The sequence below is a fragment of the Monodelphis domestica genome, chromosome 8 (assembly GCF_027887165.1).
Source record: "Monodelphis domestica isolate mMonDom1 chromosome 8, mMonDom1.pri, whole genome shotgun sequence".
Taxonomy (NCBI): domain Eukaryota; kingdom Metazoa; phylum Chordata; class Mammalia; order Didelphimorphia; family Didelphidae; genus Monodelphis; species Monodelphis domestica.
Window position 1 is genome coordinate 84,407,016 of NC_077234.1, and position 23,450 is coordinate 84,430,465.

General features: G+C 36.1%; 1 protein-coding gene across 4 annotated transcripts in view; it reads right to left on the reverse strand.

The window, feature by feature from the left end:
- CREB1 (cAMP responsive element binding protein 1) overlaps positions 1-23,450 on the reverse strand; it is a 100,370-nt gene that overhangs the window by 48,626 nt on the left and 28,294 nt on the right. For all 4 annotated transcript variants that reach the window (XR_008913938.1, XM_007501848.3, XM_056807187.1 and 1 more), the window contains exon 3: positions 20,843-20,989. Coding sequence is in view for 3 of the 4 variants with exons in the window: in XM_007501848.3 (XP_007501910.1) it covers positions 20,843-20,989 (147 nt within the window). In the remaining variant the exon portion in view is untranslated. The remainder of the gene's footprint in view (positions 1-20,842; positions 20,990-23,450) is intronic.

Here is a 23,450-nt window from a genome sequence, read left to right on the forward strand (position 1 = left end):
AGAACCACATGATTATCTCAATAGATGCAGAAAAAGCCTTTGATAAAATACAACACCCATTCCTACTAAAAACACTAGAAAATATAGGAATAGAAGGGTCATTCCTAAAAATAATAAACAGTATATATCTAAAACCATCAACTAAAATCATCTGCAATGGAGATAAACTAAATCCATTCCCATTAAGATCAGGAGTGAAACAAGGATGCCCATCATCACCTCTATTATTTGACATGTATTAGAAACACTAGAGGTAGCAATTAGAGAAGAAAAAGAAATTGAAGGCATTAAAATAGGCAAGGAGGAGACCAAATTATCGCTCTTTGCAGATGACATGATGGTCTACTTAAAGAATCCTAGAGATTCAATTAAAAAGCTAATCGAAATAATCAACAACTTTAGCAAAGTTGCAGGATACAAAATAAACCCACATAAGTCATCAGCATTTCTATATAATTCCAACACAGCTCAGCAGCAAGAACTAGAAAGAGAAATCCCATTCAAAATTACCTTAGACAAAATAAAATACTTAGGAATCTATCTCCCGAGATAAACACAGGATCTATATGAACACAACCACAAAACACTTTCCACACAACTAAAACTAGACTTGAACAATTGGAAGAACATTAACTGCTCATGGGTAGGATGAGCCAATATAATAAAAATTACCATCCTACCCAAACTCATCTATCTATTTAGTGCCATACCCATGGAACTTCCAAAATTTTTTTTTACTGATTTAGAAAAAACCATAACAAAGTTCATTTGGAAAAACAAAAGATCAAGGATATCCAGGGAAATAATGAAAAGAAAAATACAAAGGAAGGGGGTCTTGCAGTCCCAGACCTCAAACTATATTACAAAGCAGCAGTCATCAAAACAATTTGGTACTGGCTAAGAGACAAAAAGGAGGATCAGTGGAATAGACTGGGGGCAAGCAACCTCAGCAAGACAGTATATGACAAACCCAAAGATCCCAGCTTTTGGGACAAAAATCCACTATTCGATAAAAACTGCTGGGAAAATTGGAGGACAGTGTGGGAAAGATTAGGTTTAGATCAATACCTCACACCCTACACCAAGATAAATTCAAAATGGGTGAATGACTTGAACATAAACAAGGAAACTATAAGAAAATTAGGCGAACACAGAATAGTATACATGTCAGACCTTTGGGAACGGAAAGACTTCAAAACCAAGCAAGAATTAGAAAGAGTTACAAAGTGCAAAATAAATAATCTGGAATACATCAAATTAAAAAGTTTTTGTACAAACAAAACCAATGTAACCAAAATCAGAAGGGTAGCAACAAATTGGGAAATAATCTTCATAAAACCCTCTGACAAAGGTTTAATTACTCAAATTTAGAAAGAACTAAATCAATTGCACAAAAAATCAAGCCATTCTCCAATTGACAAATGGGCAAGGGACATGAACAGACAGTTCTCAGCCAAAGAAATCAAAACTATTAATAAGCACATGAAAAAGTGCTCTACATCTCTTATAATCAGAGAGATGCAAATCAAAACAACTCTGAGGTATCACCTCACACCTAGCAGATTGGCTAACATGACAGCTATGGAAAGTAATGAATGCTGGAGGGGATGTGGCAAAGTGGGGACACAAATTCATTGCTGGTGGAGTTGTAAATTGATCCAGCCATTCTGGAGGGATATTTGGAACTATGCTCAAAGGGTGATAAAAGACTATCTGCCCTTTGATCCAGCTATAGCACTGCTGGGCTTGTACCCCAAAGAGATAATAAGGTTTAAAAAGACTTGTACAAGAATATTCATAGCTGCACTCATTGTGGTGGCCAAAAATTGGAAAACGAGGGGATGCCCATCAATTGGGGAATGGCTGAATAAATTGTGGTATATGTTGGTGATGGAATACTATTGTGCTAAAAGGAATAATGAAGTAGAGTAATTCCATGGAGACTGGAACAACCTCCAGGAAGTGATGCAGAGCGAAAGGAGCAGAACCAGGAAAACATTGTACACAGAGACTGATGCATTGTTGTACAATCGAAGGTAATGGACTTCTCCATTAGTGTCAATGCAGTGTCCCTGAACAATCTGCAGGGATCTAAAAAATACTATCCACAAGCAGAGTATAAAACTGTGGGAGTAAAAACACTGATGAAAAGATGAAAAGCAACTGCTTGACTACAGGGTTGGAGGGGATATGACTGAGGAGAGACTCTAAATGAACACTCTAATGCAAATTCCAACAACAGGGAAATGGGTTCGAGTCAAGAACACATGTGATAACCAGTGGAATCGTGCGTCGGCTATGGGAGACGGAAAGGTGGTGGGAGGGGGGAGGGGAAGAAAAGAATATGATCTTTGTTTCCAGTGAATAATGTTTGGAAATGACCAAATAAAATGTTTAAAATTAAAAAAAAAAAGAAAAAGAAATTGAAGTTATAAAAATTGGCAATGAGGAGACCAAGCTATCACTCTTTGCAGATGATATGATGGTTTACTTAAAGAATTTTAGAGAATCAACCAAAAAGATAGTTGAAATAATCAACTATTAGCAAAGTTGCAGGATAGAAAATAAACCCACATAAGTCATCAGCATTTCTATATATCTGTAACCCATTTCAGCAGCAAGAATTAGAAAGAGAAATACCATTTAAAATCACCCTAGACAATATAAAATACTTAGGAATGTATCTGCCGAGATAAACACAGGAACTATATGAACACAACTACAAAACACTCTCCACACAGTTAAAACTAGATCTAAACAATTGGGAAAACATTGATTGCTCAAAAGTGGGAGGAGCTAACATAATAAAAATGACAATCCTACTCAAATTAATTTACTTATTTAGTGCCATACACATTGAACTACCAAAAAACTTCTTTACTGAATTTGAAAAAACCATACCTAACTTCATTTGGAAGAACAAAAGATCAAGGATATCCAGGGAAATCATGAAAAAAAAATACAAAGGAAGGGGGTCTTGCAGTCCCAGATCTCAGACTGTATTATAAAGCAGTGGTCATCAAAACAATTTGGTACTGGCTAAGAGACAGAAAGGAGGATCAGTGGAATAGACTTAGGGTAAATGACCTCAGCAAGGCAGTCTATGACCCCAGCTTTTGGGACAAAAATCCACTATTTGATAAAAAATAGTGGGAAAATTGGAAGATAGTGTGGAAGAGATTAGGTTTAGATCAACACCTCACACTCTACAATCAAGATAAACTCAGAATGGGTGAATGACTTGAACATAAACAAGGAAACTACAAGTAAATTAGGTGAACACAGAATAGTATACATGTCAGACCATTGGGAAGGGAAAGATTTTAAAACCAATCAAGACTTAGAAAGAGTCACAAAATGTAAAATAAATAATTTTGACTACATCAAATTAAAAAGTTTTTGTACAAACAAAACCAATGTAACTAAAATCAGAAGGGAAGCAACAAATTGGGAAACAATCTTCATAACAAAAACCTTTGACAAAGGTTTAATTACTCAAATTACAAAAAGCTAAATCAATTGTACAAAAAAAGTCAAGCCATTCTCCAATTGATAAATGGGCCAGGGACATGAATAGGCAGTTTTCAGATAAAGAAATTGAAACTATTAATAAGCACATGAAAAAGTGTGCTTCTAAATCTCTTATAATTAGAGAGATGCAAATCAAAACAATTCTGAGGTATCACCTCACACTTAGCAGATTGGCTAACATGAGAGCAAACAAAAGTAATGAATGATGTAGGGGATGTGGCAAAATAGGGACATTAATTCATTGCTGGTGGAGTTGTGAATTGATCCAACCATTCTGGAGGGCAATTTGGAACTATGCCCGAAGGGTGATAAAGCACTGTTTGACCTTTAATCCAGCCATAGGTTTATACCCTAAAGAGATAATAAGGAAAAAGGCATGTACAAGAATATTCATAGCCGTTCTCTTTGTGGTGGCCAAACATTGGAAAATGAGGGCATGCCCTCCAATTGGGGAATGGCTGAATAAATTGTGGTATATGTTGGTGATGGAATACTATTGTGCTAAAAGGAATAATAAAGTGGAGGAATTCCATGGAGACTGGAACAACCTCCAGGAAGTGATTCAGAACAAAAGGAGGAGAACTAGGAAACCATTGTACACAGAGACTGATACACTGTGGTACAATCAAATGTAATGGACTTCTCCATTAGTGCCAATGCAATGGCCCTGAACAATCTGCGGGAATCTAGGAGAAAAAACACTATCCACAAGCAGAGGACAAACTGTGGATGTAAAAACACTGAGAAAAGGCAACTGCTTGACCACAGGGGTTGAGGGGATATGATTGAGGAGAGACCCTAAATGAACACCCTAATGCAAATAACAACAACATGGAAATGGGTTCTGATCAAGGAGACATGTGATACCCAGTAGAATCGCGCGTCGGTTATGGGAGGGTTAGCGGGAGGTGGGGAGGAAAAGAAAATTATTTTTGTTTCCAATGAATAATGCTTGAAAATGACCAAATAAAATAATGTTTAAAAGTAAAAAAGAACTGACCACATTGAAAAAGAGAATAAAAATATTTTGGATGAAAATAAGTCTTTAAAGACTAGAATTGGGCAAGTAGAAGCTAATGATTTTACGAGATAGCAAGAATTAATAAAACAAAACCAAAAGAATGGAAAAAAATTGAAGAAAACAACAAATTTCTCATGGAAAAAACAACTGACGTGGAAAATAGATTCAGGAGGGACAATTTGAGAATCATCAGATGATCTGAAAGCCATGAACAACAACAAAAAAGCCTACACATCATATTACAAGAAATTATCCAAGAAAACTGCCTGCATATTCTTGAAGAAGAGTGCAAAAATAGACATTGAAAGAATCTACATATCACCCACTGCATTAAATTCCCAAATGACAACTCCCAGGAATGTTATAGACAAGTTCAAGAGCTTCTACAGCAGGGAGAAAATACTGAAAATGTCTAGAAACAATTCATCTATTACGGAACCTCAGTAAGGATGAGACAGTATCTGGCAGCTTTCACACTGAAGGACCACAGGCTTGGAATATGATATTCTGAAAGGCAAGAGAACTGGGTCTGCAACCATGAATCATACCTCCCCATCAAAACTGAGTATAAAGGGGACAGCTGGGTAGCTCAGTGGATTGAGAGCCAGGCCTAGAGAGGGGAGGTCCTAGGTTCAAATCTGGCCTTAGACACTTCCCAGCTGTGTGATCCTGGGCATGTTACTTGACCCCCATTGCCTAGCCTTTACCACCCTTCTGCCATGGAGCCAATACACAGTATTGACTCCAAGAAGGAAGGTAAGGGTTTTAAAAAAAATTAAATCAACAACAACAAAAAAACTGACTATATACTTTCAAAGGAAAGTATGGTCATTTAATAAAATAGAAGATTGCATTCCTGAAGTAAAGACTAGAATTAAACAGAAAATTTGATATCAAAATACAAAATTTTAAAGTACTATAAAAAGATAAATAAGGAGAAAAAAAATGTAAGGGCTTCAATAAGGTCCAATTGATTATATTCCTATATGGAAAAATGATATCTGAAACTCTTAAAAATTATTATCATAGTTGAGAGAAGAACTATACATAGGCAGAAGGTATGGTATTAAGTTGTTTAGTACAATATATAAAAGAAATTGGGGGGGAAAGAGGATGGTACTAAGATAAATGGGAAGGAAGAGGTAAAATGGGATAAATTATACCATATAAAGAGGTGCATGGGTGGGGGAATATCATTACAAGAAGGTGAGTATGAGGGTGGTGATAGATAATATTTAAACCTTATTGGAATCAGTTTAGAGAGGGAAGAACAGCCAGATTTATTGGGGGAAAGAATCCTATCTTGCCCTATAGAGAAGGAGAAGGGGAATAAGGAAGGGGGGGATATGGGGAAGGAAGTAAAATAAGGGAGGGGCAAAGGGGGCTGATTAAAACACTGATGTGTAGCAAGAGTGAAAGGAGAAAGAAGATAAAAGAGGAAATCAGAATGATGGGGAATATAGATGGTAATCATAATTGTGAATTCGATGAATCCACCCATAAAAGAGAAGTGAATAGCAGAGTCGATTAAAAATCGAAATCCCACCATAAATTGTTTACAAGAAACACACATGAAGCAGGTAGACATACACAGGGTTAAGGTAAGAGGCTGGAGCAGAATTAGGTATGAACTGAGAAAAAGAGGACAGGAATAGCAATCATGTTCTTTGATAAAGCTAAAGCAAAAGTAGATCTGATTGAAAGAGATAAGGAAGGTAATTACATCTTGATAAAAGGCAGTATAGACAATGAGGAAATATCAGTACTCAACATGTATGCACATGTAATTTGGGAACTCCTTAGATGAAGAATGAAGGTTGAAGGCAGAGAGAGACAAAGGTTGATGAAATGGTTTCCATCAATACCACCCTCCAGGAGTCCCTGATTACTTAAGAGTGTCACAACGGAAATCTCCCCTTAGTGAAGTATTGTCCCTTGATGGACATGCCAGTCCTCAAAAGCACCAGGGAAGTCTTCTCTACTAGGAGAGGTATGTGGAACCCCAATCCGTATATGCGCTACTTTGTGGTGCTCTCAAGTCTCCCCTTCAGGTATTCTTGAAAAGCTGGCAGCAAGATGGAGTCTGCTAATGAGCTTATTCCCTTGGTGTAAATAAATAAGATTGAATTTATCTGACTGCTCAAATGTGTTTTAATTGTGAATTGGGGTAAGGGAGAATAGGTAGAGGTTAGGAGGATGTAGATCACCCTAATTTCTGAAATCTCTTTCCAAAGGTCCATCCCCTGAGTTGGCAGAGTTTGCCAAAGTTCACCTTCCCTTCCCCAAAACTATCTTAAATCCTATATTTCTAAATAATCTAATTATAGAAATAAAAGGTCTTCTTGTAAGGCAGGGGAGAGGTAGAAGGGGGAAAAAGAGAGAAAGGGTGAGAGAGAACACAGGTCAATGACTTGAATCCAGTATCTCAATAGTTCATGAAATGAAGGTCCTCAGAGTAATTCAGTTTTGTAACAGGAACCAGTGATAAGATTTCTGTCTGTGACAGAAATCTCCACAGGTGTCTTGAAAAAGGCTCAGAGAAACAGCTCCTCTTTCCACTCCTTTCTGTGTCTCTGAACTCAAGACCCAGGAGTCCTTATCCAGTTTCCAATGATCATTCCTGCCTTATGCACCTGTAGATCTCTCAACATTCCATTCACCCCCAATGGTTCTCTTTCCTACTCCTCATCATTACACACCTAATGGTAAAGCATCCAGATTTCTACAGAAGAAACTATTAGAGCTTAAGTAAAACTATACTAGTGGGAGACCTCTACCAGATCTAGACAAACCAAACCAAAACATAAATATAGAAAGTGAATGAATTTTAGAAAAATTTGAGATATTTGGAGAAAACTGAAGAGAAATAAAAGGAATATACCTATTTTTCAGCAACACATGGTACACATACAAAGGTTGATCACAAACTAGGGCATAAAAAGACTGCAAAAAATGTAGGAAAGTAGAAATGATAAATGCAATTTTTCAGATCATAATGTGATAAAAATTATATTAATGAATTATGGAGAGCCAAATTTAAAATTAAATAATCTGATTCTCCAAAACTGGTAGGTTAAAGAACAAATCCTAGAAACAATCACTGATTTCAATGAAGTGAATGACAAATGAGAAGACAAGATATCAAAATACATGGGAGATAACCAAAGCAGTACTCAGGGGAAATTTTATTTCTGTGAATGCCTATAACAAAACAAAACAAACAAAAAAAAAACAAAGGAGAAATCAGTGAATTGGGCATGCAATTAAAAAAATTGTACCATGAATGAAAAGGACTCTCTCACTTCTAATGAAGAGGAAATTAAGGCAATTGTTAAGAACTATTTTGCTCAATTATGACAATAAATATGATAATCTAGGTGAAATGGAAGAATATTTACAAAAATGTAAATTGCCTAGATTAACAAAAGAGGAAATAGAATACTTAAATAATCCCATATATATATGAAAAGAAATTGAACAAGCTATCAAGGAACTCCCTATGAAAAAATCTCTAGGGCCACATGGATTCACAAGTGAATTCTAAAGAACAATTAATCCTAATAATATACAAATATTTGACAAAATAAACTAAGAAGGAGTCTTACCAAATATATTTTATGACACAAATGTGGTACTAATTCTCAAGCCAGGAAGACCAAAAGCAGAGAAAAAAATTATAGATCAATCTCATTAATTAATAAAGATGCAAAAATCTTAAATAAAATATTGGCAAAAAGACTACAGCCAAGTTATCAAAAGGGTTATTCACTATGACCAGGTGGGTCATAGTGATTGATACTAGGACTGATACTAGGATACATAGGATTGATACTAGGAATGTAAGGCTGGTTCAATATTAGGAAAACAATCTACTATTGAAAACATTAGGAAGGACAGGAATGAAAGTGACTTTCTTCAAAATAATAAGCAGTATTTATTTAAAACAATTAGCAAGTATTATCTGCAATGGGGATAAGTTAATAAGGTCAGGAGTAAAGCAAGGATGTCTATTATCACCACTACTATTTAATACTGTACTAGAAACTCTAGTAGTAGCAATTAGAGAAGAAATTGAAGGGATTATAGTAGGCAATGAGGAAACTAAACTATTCCTCATTGCAGAGGGTATACTCAGAATCAGAGTAAATCAACTAAAAAGCTAGTGGAAATAATTAACAACTTTAGCAAAGTTTCAGGGTACAAAAATAGACCCACATAAATCGTGAGCATTTCTATATATTTCCAACAAAACTCAGCAGTAAGAATTAGAAGGAGAAATTTCATTTAAAATTACTCTAGACAACATAAAATATTTGGGAATCTATAAGCCAAAACAAACTCAGGAATTATATGAACACAACTGCAAAACACTTTTCATGCAAATAAAATGTGAATTTTAGATTTACTCCACCCTGCATAGTTTTTAGAATTCTAGCAACCAGAAATGTATACACCCTGACTTAAGGATTAACTGTAGGGGAGGATGGCCTATGATTGGCAAGTGCTAGCAAGGGACAAATCAGAAACAACTGACCCCCTGGGCTAAGTCAACTTTAAGCCATCATTGGTACATGTGAGACACAGGAAGTTATGTAAAGAACGGCCTGTATATTTCGCATCACTTCCTGTGAGCTCTCTGGGCGGTGTCGGGAGCTTTAGGCAGTGTTTGGAGTGTTTGCAGTTTTGGAGGACTTGGCGTTGAAGTTAACTCGGAGGACTCTGTAGCGTGGTTTAGGTGAGGCATTTCCCTGAATGAGAGACGTTGGTGAGTGATAAGGCCTACTCCCCTTTTCCTTGATTTCTGAAGGCACTATCTTCCGAGGAGGTCCCTCATTTTGGAGGAGGCCTCAGGGCTGGAAGATGAACTAGATTTAATCTTCTGTGAAGGCCCCTTGGCTGAGGCCTCTGAACTGCCCTGGCTTAGGCCATGTTGGAGCAGATCTTCTACCCTGTCCCTCTTCTTCTTCATTTCTTCCTTCTATTGTAAATAAACCACCAAACAAATCCAATACTGACTTGAGTATTTCATTGGGATTGAATTTAAATCCCTGGTGACCACTAATATATTCAGTCACATAAACCCTAATATATCCCAAACAAAAACTTGATCTAAACAATTGGAAAAACATTAATTTTTCATGAGCAGGATGAGCTAATATAATAAAAATGACAATTCTATTTAAATTAATTGATTTATTCAGTGTCATACCTATCAAACGACCAAAAATCTTTTTTTAATAGAATTAGATAACAAAGTTCATCTGGGAAACAAAAGATCAAGAATATCAAAGGAACTAATAAAAAAAATGTGAAGGACAGTGGGCCTAGCACTACCAAATCTTAAACTGTACTATAAAGCAGTGATCATCAAAACAATATGGTACTAAGAGACAGAAGGGTGGATCAATGGAATAGATTTGGTGTAAATGACCTAAGCAAGCTAGTGTTGGATAACCCCAAAGATCCCAGCTTTTGGGACAAGAAGCCACTATTTGACAAAAACTGATGGGAAAATTGGAAATCAGTATGGGAAAAGTTAGATTATCATCAACATCTCACACCCTATATCAATATAAATTCAAAATAGGTAAATGACTTAAATATAAAGATGGAAATTATAAGTAAATTAGGTGAATATGGACTACACTTATCAGAACTATGGGTAAGGAAAGAATTTAAGACCAAGCAAGAGATAGAGAACATTACAAGATATAAAAAATTTCCATTATATTAAATTAAAAAGGTTTTGTGCAAACATAATGAATGCAACCAAAATTAGAAAGGAAGCAACAAACAGAGAAAAAAATCTTTGTAATAAAAATCTCTAAGAAAGGTCTAATTTCAAACTTATAATAAGGAACTAAGTCAAATGTACAAGAAATCAAGCCAAATGACAAATGGTCAAGGTACATAAATATATAATTTTCAGATGAAGAAATTAAAACTATCAATAATCACACGAGAAAGTGATCTAGATCCCTCTTGATTAGAGAATTGCAAAGAACCCACCCCACCAAAAAGCTCTGAGGTACCACCTCACACCTAGCAGATTGGCCAATATTATAGTAAAGGAAAATAATAAATGTTGGAGGGGATGTGGCAAAATTGGGGCACTATGGATTGAGAGACAGGCCTAGAGATGGGAGGTCCTAGGTTCAAATATGGCCTTTGACACTTCCTAGCTGTGTGACCCTGGGCAAGTCACTTAACCCCCATTACCTCACCCTTATCACTCTTCTGCCTTGGAGCCAATACACAGTACTAACTCCATGACGGAAGGTAAAGGGTTAAAAAAAAAAATTGGGCACACTAATGCATTGTTGTCGGCATTGTAAATTGATCCAACCACCCTAGAAGGCAATTTGGAATTATGCCCAGAGGGCTTTAAAAGAATGCCTGCCCATTAATCCAGCAATAACACTACTAGGTTTGTACCCCTAAGAGATAATAAAAAAGGGTTGCATAGCCCCACTCTTTGTGGTATATGTTGCTGATGGAATACTATTGTGCTTAAGGAATGATGAATTACTTGTTTTGTATATGAACTGAAAAGACCTCCATGAACTGATGCAAAGTGACACGAGCAGAACCAGAACACTGTACACGAAAATTAAAACACTGTGGAAAGATCAAATGTTGCTACTAGTAGCACTACAATGATCCAGGGCAATCCCAAGGGACTTACGAGAAAGAACTGTGGGAGCAGCAATACAGAAGAAAAACATATGATTCAGCACTTATTTTTATGATTTGGGGTTTTGATTTTAAAAGATTACACTTATAAAAATGAATAATATTGTGAGTTTCAAAAATACTCCACCCTATTCAGACTATTCTTTAGAAGATCGGATTTTAGAATGATGATTTTAGAAGATCGTATTTCCTGATCAATAACAATAGAGATACTGGGAATAACAGAATCAGGTCTTGGAAACTACATTTTCCACCCTACTCAGTGTAACAAGATTAGGAAGGGCTGCAGCAAAACTCAATAGTTAAATATTTGAGAATATGGCCTTCAACAGCAATGTGGCCAGCAACAATGTGCAAAAAAAGGACAGACCTCTGGGCGGTCCTAGGTCAAGCTAGAGCCACAATTGGCACATGTGAGACACAGGAAGTGAGGTAGAGAACAGCCTCTGGAGTTCTCAGGACTTCCTGTGAGGAGGGCTAGAGTCAGTTCGAGGCTGGTCTGTCTCTGTCTCTCTAATACTTTCTTCCTCTTATTTGTAATTAAAACACCATAAAAATTTGGCAGCTGATTTGAGTATTTCATTTAGGAATTACGTAAGTGAATTCCTTGGCGACCTTAAATTAATATATATCAGTCTTTTAAAAGTGATTTAAATATCACATTATGGAAACAGGTATCAAGTGATAACACATGTATAACCCGAGCAATTGCTTGTCAGCACTGGGAAGGGGAATCATGTAGCCATGTAAAAATATTTAAAAATTTAAAAAAACTTAATAAAAAAGATTAATTACAAAGTATTCACAACCACATGAAATAATGTTCTAAATCACTAATCACAAGAAAAATTACAATAAAAATAAGCTTGGAATTTCACTTCATCTTTAAAATTGGCAAAGATGATAAAAAACTGGCAATAGTGTATTTTGAAGGAGTTGTAGACCGATCAGAATACTAATACCTGGTGGAGCTATGAAACGGTACAATCTTTTTGGATAACAAGAATGGCGAGACAAATCATGGTCTATGAAAATAATGGAATATTGCTGTTGTTTAAGAAATGATTTTTAAATCTTCCTCCACAATACTGATTTATTTTGTATGATAACCCATGCAATAAACAACATAAAATTTGTTTACTGTCTGAGAGCAGGGGGAGAGGAAAGAGGGAGAGAATTTGAACTCAAAATATTAGAAAAAGAGTGTCAAAAATTGTTTTTATACATATTTAGAAAAAAATTGAAGAAAAATAGGAATGGGTGTAGTAGTATTTTGTCAAAAAGTTTTTTTTTTATGTATTAATATAATCTTATTTTTGTTACTGGTATTGTCTATTAGGTTTAATTTTCCTAATACTGAATCAGCTGTGCATTCTTTGTATAAATTCGACCTAGTAATAGTGTATGATTATTGTGATATATTGCTGTAATCACTTTGCTAGTATATTATTTAAGCATTTTTTATCATTCTTTTTTTTAAAAACCCTTACCTTCCGTCTTGGAGTCAATACTGTGTATTGGCTCCAAGGCAGAAGAGTGGTAAGGGCTAGGCAATGGGGGTCAAGTGACTTGCCTAGGGAGGCCAGATTTGAACCTAGGACCCCCCATCTCTAGGCCTGGCTCTCAATCCACTGAGCTACCCAGCATGCCCCCTGTATCATTCTTTAGGGAAATTGGTTTGTAGTTTTCTGGTTTTGATCCCTATTTTAGGAATCAAAAACATATTTGTTTGCTAAAAGAATATGAAGGACTCCTTTACCTATTTTTTTTTTCAAAAAAGTCTATATTATATTGAAATTGTTCCTTAAATATTTGGTAAAATTACCTTATAAATCCATCTGATTCGGGAGATTTTTTGGGGGGATGGGGGGGAGCTTTTTTAAGACTTCTTCAATCCCATGCTTCATATAAGGTGTATTATTTAATTATACTATCTTCTCCTTTGTTAATCTGGCAATTTATATTTTGTGAATATTCATTCATTTCCCTAAGATTGTAAATTTTACTGGCATTTAATTGGGCAAAGTAATTCCTAATAATTGCTTTAATTTCATCTTCATTGGTGATGTAATCATCCTTATTTTTGATAATGGTCATTTGGGTTTCTTTTAAAATTAAATTAACCAGGACTAGAGACGGGAGGTCCTGGGTTCAAATTTGGCCGCAGACACTTCCCAGCTGTGTGACCCTGGGCAAGTCACTTGACCCCCATTGCCTAGCCCTTACCACTCTTCTGCCTTGGAGCCAATACACAGTATTGACTCCAAGACGGAAGGTAAGAGTTTAAAAAAATTGAAATTAACAATGGTTTCTTTTTTTATTGTCCCACTCCCAAACCAGCTCATACTTAAAATAAACTTTAATTTTAAAAATATTTCCATGATTTTTATTATAGGGTTTATATGAGGATTTTAATTTTGTACTTTTACTAGCTTTTTTTCCCCCAGTTGCATGCCCAATTCATTGATGTGCTTTATCTCTATTTTACATAAGCATTTAAATATAATTTTTTCTATTTGCAGCTGTTCTGCATCTCACAAATTTTGATTTGTCTCATTGTTGTCATCTTTAACGACATCAATAATGATGAAATGATCAATTATTTCCTTTGATTTATCAATGTACTTATTCTTTAGGTTTATTTACTTACCAAATAATTTTTAGTTTATAATTCTAAGGCCTTTTATGAATGTAATTTTTATTGCACTACGGTCCAAAAAGGGAGTATCTAATATTTCTGCAATTGTTTGAGATTTTTATGCTCTAATTCAGTTGATTTTTTTATAGACCATATTCTAGTTCCTAAGCATTCCAAGCCCTGAAGTTCTTTAACATGGAAGTTGCTACATATTGTTTAATTCTGATTGTGGATCCATGAAATCTGAATTCTTTCTGGCTGCTTTTTAGTATTTTTAATTTGATTTGGGAGCCCTACAATTTGACTCTATCATTTCTGAAGTTTTTGCTTTGGGGATCTTTTTCAGGTGGTGATCAACAGATTCTTTAAATTTCTATTTTATCCTCTGATTCAGGGATGTTAAGAAAGTTTTGCCTTTTATTGCTCATGGTTTTTAGGCAATCCAGTAATTCTTAAATTAACTCTGTGTGATCTGTTTTCCAGGTCAGTTGTTTTTCCAATGAGAAATTTCACATTTTCTTTTCTGTCTGTTATTTTGTTTCTTAGAGTGATTATTTTCAATCTATCAAATACTAATTTTTAAGGGATTGTTTTCTTCAGGGGGTTTACATGTCCATTTAGCTAGTTCTACTTTTTACAGACTTATTCTCTACAGGGAATTTTTTTTAAACCACACTTTCCAAATGGACTTTTAAAAGTTGTTTTCTTTGGCAAATTTTGGGACATCTTTTCCCATTTTTTGTATTTCCTTTACAGGAAGTTAATTCCTTTTTTTTCATGGCTTTCCTGTATTGCTCTCAATCCCTCCTCTCAATTTTTAGTCTAACTCTCTTTTTTAAGTCTTTTAAAAACTCTTTCATGAGGTCTTTTTAGGTGTAAGGCCAATTACATTTTTCTTTGATGCTATACATGTAGCTATTCTAACAATGTTATACTCTTCTGTGTTGGTATCTTTGAATCTCCCTGTCACCATGGTAACCACCTAGAGTTATTTTTGTTTTTCATTTATTTTATGATTTTAAAAAACTGTGTAAAAAAGTTGATCTCTACTTGTGGACTGGTGATGGCACTGTTCCATGCTTCTTGTGCTGAGGTTTGGGGTATTGCTTTTGGCTTGCACCAGACCTCGAGAGTTAGTTGCTGGCCAGCACTGGGGTGGAGCCTCATAGGTCAGTGGTAGTCTCCCGGTGACTGCGAATGACAATTGTCTTTGTGCATTATCATCTACTGATGTACCCTCATGTGGCTTTGAAGTCCAAAGACTGAGGTGCAAAGTTTGTGGCATATGGGGCATGGGACTCCAGTTGTTATGGGAGGTGTGGTTGTGGCCTGGTGTCGGCGCAGCGGCAAGACGTTAACGATTTTCATCTTCAAAGGTGGCGGCGGCATGGTTAATGTGGGTTCGCCAGCTGCTTCTGACAGAGGCAGCGAGTTCTAATTGCTTTGGTGTGATGCCAGCCCACTTCAAGTTTGACTTTAGCTGATCCTTGTATCTTTTCTTTGGTCGGACTTGTTTCCCGAGGCCAGCTGACAGTTCACCATAGAATACCTGTTATGGTATTCACTGTGGGTCCATGTGGACGTGTCCAGATCATCGGAGCTGGGTTTGGAGGACCATGACTTCGATGCTGGTGGAGTTGGCTCTGTCGAGGACTTCCTGGTTGGTGATTCGGTCCTGCCATCAGATCCTCATGATTGATCAGAGAGAATGTTGGTGGAATTGTTCCAGCTGCTTCATGTGCTTCTGGTACAGTGTCCATGTCTCGCAACCGTTCAGGAGCGAGCTGAGGACCACTGCGTTATACACTTTGAGTTTCATCGCAGTGCTTACACCTCTGTGTTGGAGGACTTTGGAGCTCAGCCGCCCGAGTGCCTGGCTGGCCTTTTGGATCCTGGCATTAATCTCGTGGTCTAGGGACCCGTCGTTGGCGATGGTGCTGCCCAGGTACTTGAAAGTGTTGACGTTAGAAAGCTGTGTGCCGTCAATTGTAATGCATGGCTGGTTCGTTGGCCTCTCTGGTGCGGGTTGGAACAGCACCTCTGTTTTGCTGAGGCTGATAGTCAGGCCAAACAGTTTTGTTGCGGTGGTTTGTGTCACCTCACGTGATCATCTGGGATGTAGTCTGTCCTTCCTGCTGCTGCTTGCTTGGAATTTACTCCTTTCCCACCCTAATGAGATTGCTTGTGCTGAAGCAACTCTGCTCTGGAAAACTGCTTCACTCTTCCAGTATTTGGTATGAGGCTTTGGTTTTAAGTCTGTCTGAAGAGGAATTTGGGAGACCTTAGCAGGTTTGCTACCTCATTCTGCCCTCTTGGCATCCGAAGTTGGGAATGTAGGCTTTTAGTGCTTCCAAGGTAGTGTGATCCTGGGAGAAGTCTGGTTACTGCCCTTTTTCTCTGTTCTCTGGTCCTTACCTGGAGGTAAGGAGGGGGGCTTTCGGCTCTGTTCCTTCATAACTATGGATGTTTTTCCCCTCTTTGAAATGATGACCAAACACTTACTACACAAGAGGTTATGGAGGTTCCAAGTAGCACTAGAACCTGTGCCTAGTGTCTGCAAGAGCAAGAGCACTGGGCATGACCAATGAAGATAAATATTCTTCAACTGAACAACTGTCTCTAGGTCTGACTCTCAATCCAGAGCCATACAGTTGACTCCATTGCTCCATATAGGCTAAGCTGTATCCAAGAGAATCTCATGAAAGCCTCTACCAAGATTTTACTTACAACTACTTTTTGTTTTCCTAAATGATTCATTTAACTCTAGTGTCAATTCCAAAGGTCTTTAATTAAATTTATGGCTTCATAATTATTCTAAGGTACCTCATTTTAAAATAAAAAGTTTTAGTTGGCACTATATAAGACTAATAAAGTCATTATATGACATGTTAAATAAACATTGTAGTTAAGTGTTTTATACCCTAGAATAGGTTGTCTTTCTTCAAGTGGCAAGGTTATAATTATTTCAGTTCGATTTGGGATCTCATTGGCAAACTGGGTAAAGCATCACAAATGATCAATATTCTTTTATTCAGTGCAACTTTTGACAGATTTCTCTAAATCTTCCTCATAAAATTTGTTGTCTACAAATACTGGCAATTAATAATTCTGTCATGTACTTAAAAAACAGCTTCATTCCTTTTCTCTCTCTCCCTCCCTCTAAGGCTTTATTAGATCCAACTATTCTATAGTTACTGTGTTAACAATGTAAAATGCTAAGCTTACAATATTATTTATTCCCCTTACTTAAATAGTCATAGCTAATCAGCATTCACATGTCTCTAACATTATACATCACAATCTGCCTGTTGCCTCTCATTCTAGGTAATTCTTGTCTATATCTTTCTATAGAACCTATATTGAGAATACATCTGCTCTGCTGGAAACCTTCCAAAGTCATTCTGGATATTTCAAACTATGATATTGAGAAATGCCCAGTAATACTTCATTTCATTCTTTTCTAATTAAATTCTTTATGGTCTCTTTGCCAAGGACTTCTGTGAGGGTATTTTGCTATTTTATGAGAATCATATTGTTTAATTGCCAATTAATTTTTGATTCGCCTCTCCATGTACCCTGATTAAATATTATTTTCATTGCACAGTGATCTGAGATAGTTGCATTCATTATTTCTGCTCTTTTGCACTTGTTTGTAATGTTTTTATGCCCTGCTATATCTTTGTGAATGTACCATGTGCTGCTGAAAAAGTGTATTCCTTTTTGTCCCCATTTATTTTTCTCTACATATCTACTAAATCTACTTTTTCTAAGATTTCTTTCACTTCTCTTACCTCTTTCTTATTTACTTTTTGGCTTGTTTAATCTAGTTCTGATAGAGGAAGGTTCAGGTCTCCCACTAGTAGTTTTTTATCTATTTCATCTTTGAGTTTCTCTCCTTTAGAAATTTGGATGCTATACCATTTGGTGCATACATGTTGAGTACTGATATTTCCTCATTGTCTATACTGCCTTTTATCAGGATGTAATTAGCTTCCTTATCTCTTTTAACTAGATTTAGTTTTACTTTGGCTTTGTCAGATATCATGATTGAGATTCCTTCTTTCTTTTTATCAGTTGATGCCCAATAGATTTGACTCCAACCTCTTACTTTTACCCTATGCATGTCTACCTTCCTCATGTGTGTTTCTTGTAGACAGCATATGGTAGGGTTTTGGATTCTAATCTACTCTACTATTCACTTGCTTTTTATAGGTGAGTTCATTCCATTCACATTCAGAGTTATGATGACCAGCTGTGTATTTCCCAGCATTTTGATTTCTACTCCTATTCCTGCCTTTTCTCCTTTCACTATTTCAATCTACACGAATGTTTTGTTTTTAATCAGTGCCCCCCTAATTCCCACCCTTATCTTACTTCCCTTTCTACCCCCCTCCCTTTTCAATCCCCCTCATTATTTTCTTTAGTCTTTTAAAACTATCCACCAACTTCTCCCTCCTTTGTATTGCTTCCCTAACCACCAGTCCTTCCCTCCCCACCAGTCTGTTTGTTACCATTCTATTTCCCTATAGGGTGCAAATCAATTCTCTGCCCCAGTGGATTGGATTGTTCTTCCCTCTTTGAGTCAATTTCAATGCACGTAGGAGTTGAGTATTTCCTATGTCCAACCTCTTCATCCTTCTAGTGTATTGATGTTCTCCCCTGCTCCTGCCATGAGCTGCTTTGTGACATAAAAATGTACCCCCTTTTGTTTCTTATCCCATTTCTTTTAGTATTAGCCTCTTTTTTTAGCTCTAGTTACACACACACACACACACACACACACGTTTATGCATACATAAATCTATATACATATTTAGGTCTTGGTATTTCATCCTATACAGTTTGTCACTGTTCCCTCTAAGTGTAATTCTTCTAGCTGCCCAGGTGATAAAAACAGTTTTTAAGTTACCAATTACCTCTTTTTTATAGGGATACATATCATTTTAATTTATTGGGTCTCTTAATCTTTTGATTTTGTTTTATAGTGTCCTGCTACCTAGTGAAGTCTCTTGATTCTACTTGTATTCTGGATTCTTAAAAGACTGGATTTCATCCCTGGCTTTTTGGTCATCCTTCTCCTTCTGGTCTGATTTTTTTAGGAGGTCATCTTTCATCTTCTTTGCCTCATCTTTCATCTCCTTTGCCTCATTTTCAAGCTGGTTGATTTTGGCTTTCAAGACTCTATTTTCTTGTTTTAGTTCAAGTGTCTGTTTCCAGATAACTTATCTTAGTTTTTAAGTTCTTTTCCCAGTTGTCTTCAGTCTCTCTTAATTGTGTTTTGAATTGTATTTTGATTTCTTCCAGAGCCTGTATCCAATTTGCTGGATTTTCTGTTTTTTTTTTGTTTTTGTTTTTTTTGGCTTTGTGTTTCCTCATCCTTCTCTGTTCCGTTTGCTCTTTGTTCATTGCTTGTATAGAAGCTATAGAGTGCAATTGCTTTTTTCTTTTTCTGTCGTTTTCTCATATTTACCCCTTCTTTACTCCCTGCAGTTGCCTGAGCTCTTGCTCCTCTCAATTTTTTTTTTGTGGTTTTGGGCTTTTCTTTCTGCTTTCACCATTGGGAGTTTTGTCAGTAAATCTCAGTGCAGTCTATGGGGGAGGGGTGTTGGAGCTTGAGCTTCCCTTCCCTCTGAAGGTTTTGATGGGATCAAATCCTGCTAGGTTGCTGAATGTGCCTTGATGCCAAAACCTCAGGTGTGTGTGTGGGGATGTGAATGAATGAATGTCTTCACTGCAGCAACTGCTGCCCGCTCTGTGCTCTGCATTTCGTCTCTATCTGCTTCCCACTGCCTGTGTTTGATGCTCTGAGCCTGACACAGCTTTTCCTGCAATGTACTCCCCCCAGACCAGTGCCTTTGCCAACCTGGAGGTTCCGGCTGCTGATGGAGGCTTAGTGCTCTAGGTAGGAGAGGGGTCCTGGGACCTTCCTTCTTCCTTCCCCTTAAACCTGAGTGTTCTCAAATTCTAGCTTTGGGAGGCGTACCTTTTAAGTTGATTCCATCAGGAGGGTTCCTTGGCTCTGTCTTGTTGTTGGGTTTGATTTTCAGTCCCCTAGGAGCATTTAGTTTGTTATCATAAGGAAGGGTTTCCAGAGGTCTGAACGTTTGCTGCCTCTATGCTGCCATCTTGACTCCGCCTCCTATTTTTTTATTTTATGAGATGATAGTGCTTATTATCTTCCTTTTTTTCTTCTGGGTAATGTTTTGCAAATGAGTTTAAATTCTAAGCTAATGTTGATCTTAGCTGCTATGTCTCTGGGCCTGGATCTTAATCCACTGAGCCACCTTGCTACCCTCCAAAAATATTAATGACATATCAATGAGAACAAGTTTAGAAGTATTTGATCTCTTATTTCTAAGCCTCTATCTTTCAAAATAATTTGTTTTCTTTTTTGTTGATTGTAAAAATTGAAGTCAATGTCTATTAAAGCAAATGTTGATCTTGGCAGGGTTCAAGTGTTTTGAGTCTAAGAAGAAATAATAGTAATTTTTTTGAAGCATCTTGTCAGGATGTTAACTCAACTAGTGAAATATCTATTAGAATGGCTGACTGATAGTCATACTTGGCCAACTTAGTGTAGCAAGAACATTTCACTTAAGTTTAGAGAAGGGCTGAAGTTGGTTCAAAATTACCACCAAAATTTAACACTGTAATAGCTATCTCTTCAGTACCGTAATCATGCCACTTACTGAATACATGATGAAATAATTCTATCTCTATGTTACTTGGAAAGTATGTCAGGTACAGGACAATAGATAGTGGACAAAAGAAATGGGGGGGGGGGGGGGAGGGAAGTATCACAGTAAGGAGTGGTAGGTCCAGGAAATAAGCATTTACAGTGAGATAAAATCATCCTTGTTTGAATGATCATTTTTAAAATGACAGTTAAAAAAAGGGGATCAGTAAAGCCATATGAAGCTTATATATAAGTAGATTAAAAAACTCTTACATATGCATACCTGAACTGTCTGGACTTGTGGAGATTGAATAACTGATGGCTGGGCTGCCTGAATAACTCCATGGACTTGAACTGTCTGCCCATTAGGGAGCTGCACTAAGGTCACTGTGGGAGCAGATGAAGTTGCATGAGCTGCTGGCATAGAAACCTACAAAAATACAGAAAATGTAATTATAGACACATTAGGGCTAATAACGGCAATTCAAAATTATATAGCACTTTATTAGATAGCTGTTCATGTGACAAAATTTAGAGGCTTTAATAAACTTTATAAGCTCAATGAACATACAATATATAGAAGCAAAAAAAGCTAATCGTATTATAGACTGTATTAGAGTAGCACAGTGGCCAAAATCTTAGTCCAGTGCTTATCATATAGCAGGTTTCATAAATGGCTATGAAATGAATACTATTCCTTTGTATTCTGCTCTGCTTAAAGCACATCTGGAACATTGTATTTAGTTTTGATGCCAAAGTTTGAAATTGTAGTAATAAAATGTAGAACAAAACAGATGATAAAGGGCCTCAATTTAAGTCATACGAAGAATAGTCAAAGGAATAGGAGATGCTTAGGCTGCAAAAGAAAATATTTAGGGGGAACATAATAGGATTTGAAGGGTTTTCAATGGAAGAGGAATCCAAAGTATTCTTTTTGGTCCTAGAGAGCAAGAATAGGTACAATGGGGGGGAAGTAACAAAGAAGTTAATTTGGGCTTGATGTAAGGAAAAATATCCTAATAATTAGAGCTGTACACATGTGGAATATGCTATTTTGGGTCCCCTTTTCTGAAGGTTTTCAAACAAAAGATGGATTACTTCCTATCAGATATGGTTTAAAGGGAAATCTTTTTTTCAAAATGTTTCAACAAGATGTCTTCTAAAGTTCCTTCCACGTTGGAAATTCTGATTCTGTACTATCTTCACTACAATTCTTGAGCTTAGAAGTGTCAAGTATTATTATCTTTATTTTATCAAGATTAAGTGATTTTCCTTGGATCACATAAGTGGTAAAGATCAGTAGGTCCTAAAAACCAGTTTTCTTATGCATCATCCATTTTCAAAACTAAAGTTATTTTCAACAATAAAAATATAGCATTAATCAGAAAATATTTTACTATGAATAGGAATTGGTTTATGAAATTTAAATTTAAAAAATAGTAAATATATTTATTTCTTCTATTATCTAATCCTACAACTGATACTTCAGGAACAAAATGAATCATTTTGTATAATGCCAAACTTTGGGTTTAGCTTTAAAATGTCATTTCCAATTCCAATGTTAGAACTGAAATAAAAAAATAATTTTAAAAAATACCACAACATTTAACATTTTTATTATAACAAAGTTAATCTAAAAGGGAGGTTAAATGTTTCTAAAATACATCTATAATAAAATATTTAATATTATATGAAGCTTAAAAATAAAATTATTAATCATTTGGATTTGTGGAAAAGATTCTATTACAAATGAGCCCAATATTACCCTATTATATATCAGTAGCCAGAATGATGTTGGTCTGTGACTAACACAAAACACAAGATTTTTTTCCCTACTTGATGTCTGAGGATAATTTGATATAACTTATAGAGCTTTAAGAGAAACATATGGATTTCTACATGGATGCAATGCTTTTCATGCATTTTTGTTCTTAAGTTTATTTTAAAGACTCTTTATATGTGTAAATAATGTTCAAAAAATCACTTTTTCCTCCCTCATTATTAAAAAATAATAGTGATCAGAAAAATGGGGGAAAATTATGTCAACCAAGGACATACATGTTAAAAAACTTCAGAATGAATGAAAAATGTGATACTTCATATTTGGAAAAAAGTAATGAATTTATTTTAACAGGCCCATGGGGACCTAATTTCACAGATAGAATGGCAAATACAAATAGTCTGAAGAAAGAGAATGCCTAATTTACAGGGGGTTATTTTTTGGTGTTGACTTGTGATTTAATTTCTATGGAGTAATTAAACCCCTTTCAAAAGAAGTTGAATAAACTCCTTCTAACAATACAGAAGAGCGATTGTTTTACAACTTCCAGGGTACTCCAAGTTGAAGTGACTCACCCAGGATCAGAGATAACCAGTGTCCAAAAGAGGTAAGATGAACCCTAGACCTTCTGACTCCAAAGCTGGTCCTCTTCACAGCTATACTTTTTTCTTATTCCAGTTATGTTTATGTTAAAATGTATTTTAATAATTATTGACTTATATAATGCTTCAAATTTGCAAATTATTTGTCCATTCCCTCATCCAAGCCTCTTATCAATTCCATGAGTAAAGTACTATATAGGTATTATTAAAGGCAGCTGATAGTGACAGACCTGGAATCAAGAAGACTTGATTACAAATCCAGCTTCAGACTCTCACTAGTTATATGACTTTGGGCAAATTACGTAACTTATACTTGCCTCTGATTCCTCATCTATAAAATGGAAATATCAGTACCAACTTCCCAGCAGTTGTTATGAGGATCAGATTATATATTACTTACAAAGTGCTTTGCAAACTTTAAAATACTATAAAAATGCTAGCTACATCATCCTCTTACAGAAGAGGAAAACTGGCTCACATAGAATAAATGTCATGCCTATGTTCACCTA